Consider the following 5,156-nt stretch of genomic DNA (forward strand, 5'->3'; position numbering starts at 1 on the left):
TTTTTCGCTTCTCTTTTATTTGTTATTCTTCAGAGACTGGAATGCTGTAGTTCAATACCACACAATTCAGTGCCGTCTGATTTTCTGTAACACGTACCACAGGCAATCCAGTGTATGCTTCACGGAGCATCTCGTTTCATCGTAAAAGCAACCATTGAATAAAAAATGAGTGTGGCTAGTAGCAAAATTGAAGAGTTGTTTAAGATGAACTTTACTTAGTTTTAGGTCAGGATTCATGTTACCATCAGTTATGGCGTTGACAGCTAAATCAATCGTCTCAGATAAAGGGATATTTGTAAAAAGGCTAGTGACATCATGGGAAACAAGAAACTTGTCGCTGAAATCAAACTGTTGAATCTCTTGGACAAAAGAAAACGTATCTGTTGCAAAAAACTCTGAGGATATGTGGGGTTTAAGCAAAGAACAAAGATACTTAGCTAAGTTGTAATTGTAAGTGCCTATAGATGACACAATGGCTCTGAAAGGAGGTGTGATAGTTTTGGGATCTTTGACTTTATGCAATTTAGGTAGACCATATAACCTAGCTGGTTGGGAACCAGTAGGATAAATTTCACGATAGATGTTACAATCTAAGAGGCCGTTTTTCTTAAGTTTACGTAAAAACCGCTGTAACTGACCCTGCATAGAGTGAGATCAGATTCCAATTTTTTAAATTTAGAATTGTCACTCAACAAATGAGCACCTTTTCCGGGACAAAAATTCTCATATATTCAAGCATCTTAGTTTTTCTAAAAGTTGTCACGATACTTGTGATGTTTCTTGCTTCAAAATTATTGATAATGCTACTTCTTTCTATCAACTCAAAATCAAGGAGAGCTGGGGACACTGTAAACTGAAATTAACGAAATTAAATCAACTGAAATTAAATCATGTACTATTAGAGCTACATATTGAACTTGAATAACGCAGCTCAGTTGACAATATGGAATAAAGCGCTGTGTTACTTCACTACCACACGTAAGCAATGCGTGTCTATTTTTTCTAAAGATGACAGGAATTTCTTCTTTCTAACAAATGACTAATAGGCTAGTAGCCAGGTTTTTAACCTCAGAAAAGGATCTGTTTCGTGGTATGAACGTGTGAGCCAAAGGGCCTCAGCTGGTACGACTTCTGGGTGACCCCTTCAATGGTCTTAATGACCCGCGACTTGACAAAATTGCCTGTGGAATGCAGTCTAACAGTACCAAACTCAGTCCCTTCTGTTTTTGAGTAACACGTACCATAGGCAACCCAGTGTTATGTACGCTCATGAAGCGTCTTGTTTAATTAAGTCATACCTTACGAGACTTTTTATGGAACTCTAATATACACTCGCAAAAAGTAAATAGTTTTCTTTTCGATTCTTTGTATAACGCAACGCTGAACTTTGTCATATGGATCAAAAGACAACATAAAGCTCAAAGAGCTACAATTGTAGCCTCTTAATAATTTATGTGTATTGTCATCAGCAATTTGTCCATCCCTGGTTATCTTAATTATTATCATAGCAGTATTACGTTTCGCATGTACCCAACCAAGGTGTGACGTGCTCTCATTGGCTCGCTATCTCGGATTATCAGCCGATAATCACCTCGACGGACAAAATGGCTGCCAGTAGTCGTTTTGCCACTGTAAGTGAAGATGATTTCGTGTTGAAATGTTTTTTTTTCTCTTTTTTGAAATAATCACCTGTGTATTTATACTAAAACAATTATTCGCCTCAAGCTCAGTGATTATAGGTGAATATTCACCGATAATCACTGAACCTGAGGCGAACAATTGTTAAATAATTTTTTTGTATGATTTCTATTGTTCGTTTGTTCGATGCAACTTCTGCAGACCAGTCGAACTATCCAGCAAAGACTTTGGAACATTGGTCACTAGGAGATAAAATTAGATGATTAATTCGTCCTCGCCGGTGTGCTTTCGTTACTGAAAAGCACTTGGAATATATCCAAAATGTTTATGCGCGAAAATTTTCATTTGTATCATCAACAGTCACAATTTTCACTAAAAGAAGCTCAAAAATTAGGAACAAGCCCAAAATCAAACCCATGGATGAACCTTTGATCGGACAAATTCCGGCATTTTATTAAGCAACATACACAGGCCATACTTGAAACATTGGGTAATGGTAATGAATTAATTTATATAGCGCATTTTCTATTAACATATTCAAATGCGCTTTACAAGCAAGTAATCTATGGGTTGAGATCGGACATCAGCATATACAGGCGCCGCCGGCAGCCGCTATTAGTCCATTAACGATCTCACCCAGCACATGAATGAATGAAATGAGGCCTGACCACAACACCGGGAGCTCCATGCCCTACTCTTTACGAATAGTGAGTGGGTTCTTTTACATCTCACAGGATTATGAACATTGAAGGGTTGTGAGACGGGGCCTACGGTTTATAGTCCTTAGCCGAGAAGACTTGAAAGTGTTAACCATTTGCGGATGTAATTACAAAGGCAGCACTTTCTCCTCAGTTATTTTAAGACCGTGAGTGTTGGTCCGGCCGGAGTCGAACTTACGACCTCCCTCATGGCAGCCCGATGCTCAACCGAGCCACCGGTGCACAACACAAATGTTATATGAACTCTTAGACACTATTAATTCGAACGAAATTAGAAAAATGAAAGTACAATTTGAGGCAAACGTCGCCTAAAAAATAACGTCGCCTAAAAATAAGAGCTGCTCAAAAGAACGTACAAGTCCTCCTTTTTGCAAGGATAATTAGGAATTCTTTAACCCAGGCAAAACAAGCAAGCGTCGACGAAACGGAATCATTTATTAATGTAGTACTCGATGAGCATGCTCCAGAGAGGAGAGAGATCTAAGAGTCACGGCAATGCTTTGGGAGGTTATGGTAGTTCTTTCTACATTAATGGCTACTGCAATAATTTCAGTCATTGCTCTTGATCTGATTTCAGTCGTTGTCCTTGTTCTTTCGTTATTATCATCATCACAACGGCATTTTAATTTAGCGTCTTGGATCAAAATATAAGACGAAACAGCTTTATTTTCTACTGATGAGCAATGTTAACTTGTAGCTGACCTTCATAAAGTGTCCTTTCTTTAAAAAGCCGCAGAAAGCGACTGAAATACGAAATCAATACATCTTACTTACACACCGCTACAGATCTCTATGTACAACAACTTACAACAAACCGTCCGAGATTCAAAACTCAGTAAACCTATATCGCTGTTTGAAAAGTTTCTTTACCCTTGTAAGCTATAGTATACTTGATTTAGAGAAGACTGGCATTCTCCTCACGATTTATTTCTTCAATCATAGGTTTTTCTTTTTGTTTCTCGGTAGTATTTTTTTGTTTTTGACCTTGCTCTTTTTCTGCTTCCACACGTTTAAGCCTTTCTTGTTGAGCTTCAGCGATACTCTTCATGCTGACGTGATCAGAGAGCTTGAACTCCTTTTTGTTTTTCGGCTAACCAATGTCACGTTCATTCTGCCAGCTCGACGTCGGCCAAAGACTAAATGTTTGAAACCTGTTCGGTAGTTTTCACTAAAAGCAAAGCAGATGCAGGGATTTAGGGCTCCCCACGAATGAAGCAACATCTTTCTTATGATGAATACAATGACTTGGGGAATTTTAGCACCGATTTCAGGGGGAAGCTCCCCATGAAACTTAAATATGATGATAAACGAGCAAACAAACAATGGGCCAATACAGACAATAAAAGCAGCTAATATGGCTGTTGACAATCTGACTATCTGTCTGTTGCTTGCAGGGTCTCGAGATCTCTTAAATTCGGACATCTTTCTCCTTTCATTTTGTCTTCGTTTTAGAGTCCAAGCTATGGTGCTGTATATGATAGTCAACAAACACACTGGTACCAGGTAGAATACGATGAACATGGCTGTCGTATATTTATTGTTGGTTTCCGTAGTCCAGTTGGCTCTGGAACAGCAATAACCATAGGAGGAAACATGGAGTATGTGAAGATAATGAGCATGAGCAGCGATGGCCACAATCCACGAAACCAGGATGCAGACTAAACGCACTTTCCACGAGATGAGTTTTATCTTCAAAGGGAAGACAACAGCAATCAGCCTGTCCACTGAAATCAGCATAAGGCTCTGGATGGAGACCAGCACAGAAACATCAGGAAGAAAATAGCAAAGTTTGCAAATGATATTTGCAACTTTCGGCGGAAGCCCGGAAAGAAAGCGATCTGAAGATAGTGTCTGTGCAATTATAAAGGGCATGATAGTCAACGGAGTGAAGAGATCGGAGACGGCCATATTGACCACGAAATAATTGATTGATTTTCGAAGTGGCTTGTACCTGGAAAACACCAGGATGATTAGAACGTTTCCAATCAACGCGACAAGGAGTACGATGGAATAGGTTGCTATTAAAATGGCCTTCTCTTCCTTGGTCAGTCCGACGACTTCTGCGACATTGGAAGATCCATCCACGGAAGATAAATTATTCAGTTTGTCAGTACCGCAGTTTTTAGACATGCTGGCCTGGCTTAAGTTTCGAACGGGAGAGCTGATAATTTTCTCTTCTTCCTTTCTCGTTTGAAACTGGAAATAATAGTAATCCTATATGGTTTTATCTTCGAATTCTTTTACCGTCTGTGTTGACTCTTATATAAGCGACTTTCAGAACGAGCCAGAATACATTATATAATAACCCAAGTTATTCACGGATTTTGATTGGTTCTTGCCTATGATCTATTAGAGAACAGACGCACGATTGACGTCACCATCAGCTTTTATGCAAACAAAGTTTAATTCTTTATTATATAAAACAAATAGATGTTATTATTATGCAAATAAGTGGTGGAGTATTCAGCTGATAAGCTCTATTTTTTTTTCTATTTTATACTTTTCTGTCTGCTCTTTTGGTGGAACAAATTTTATCCTCACTGTTTTTAGTCTTTAAAAATCTATATTTGTGAAAGAGCAATCGTTGCGTTATTAGATTAGGATGACGTGGCCACTAACTGTGAAATCGCAGCTGACAACAAAGGCCCTTCATGCACCTCGAATCACCGAGAGCCTACTCGCAGGCTATAGTCTTCGTTGAATAAAAGGGACAACTATCATCGAGAATTGTTGGAAAATACGAAACAGGATTTGTTTTCCTTTCTTCCAACCGTTTTATATTGGAAGTCGATATCATGA

General features: G+C 38.8%; 1 protein-coding gene across 1 annotated transcript; it reads right to left on the reverse strand.

Moving 5' to 3' along the window:
* Positions 1-2,181: 2,181 nt before the first annotated feature.
* On the reverse strand, positions 2,182-4,662 carry LOC137975693 (neuropeptide FF receptor 2-like). Its single transcript, XM_068822846.1, has one exon. It carries the CDS (start codon positions 4,485-4,487, stop codon positions 3,402-3,404), a length of 1,086 nt encoding a protein of 361 aa, XP_068678947.1. The 5' UTR covers positions 4,488-4,662; the 3' UTR covers positions 2,182-3,401.
* Between the last annotated feature and the right edge of the window lie 494 nt (positions 4,663-5,156).

Source organism: Montipora foliosa, chromosome 11 (genome assembly GCF_036669935.1).
Source record: "Montipora foliosa isolate CH-2021 chromosome 11, ASM3666993v2, whole genome shotgun sequence".
Taxonomy (NCBI): Eukaryota; Metazoa; Cnidaria; class Anthozoa; order Scleractinia; family Acroporidae; genus Montipora; species Montipora foliosa.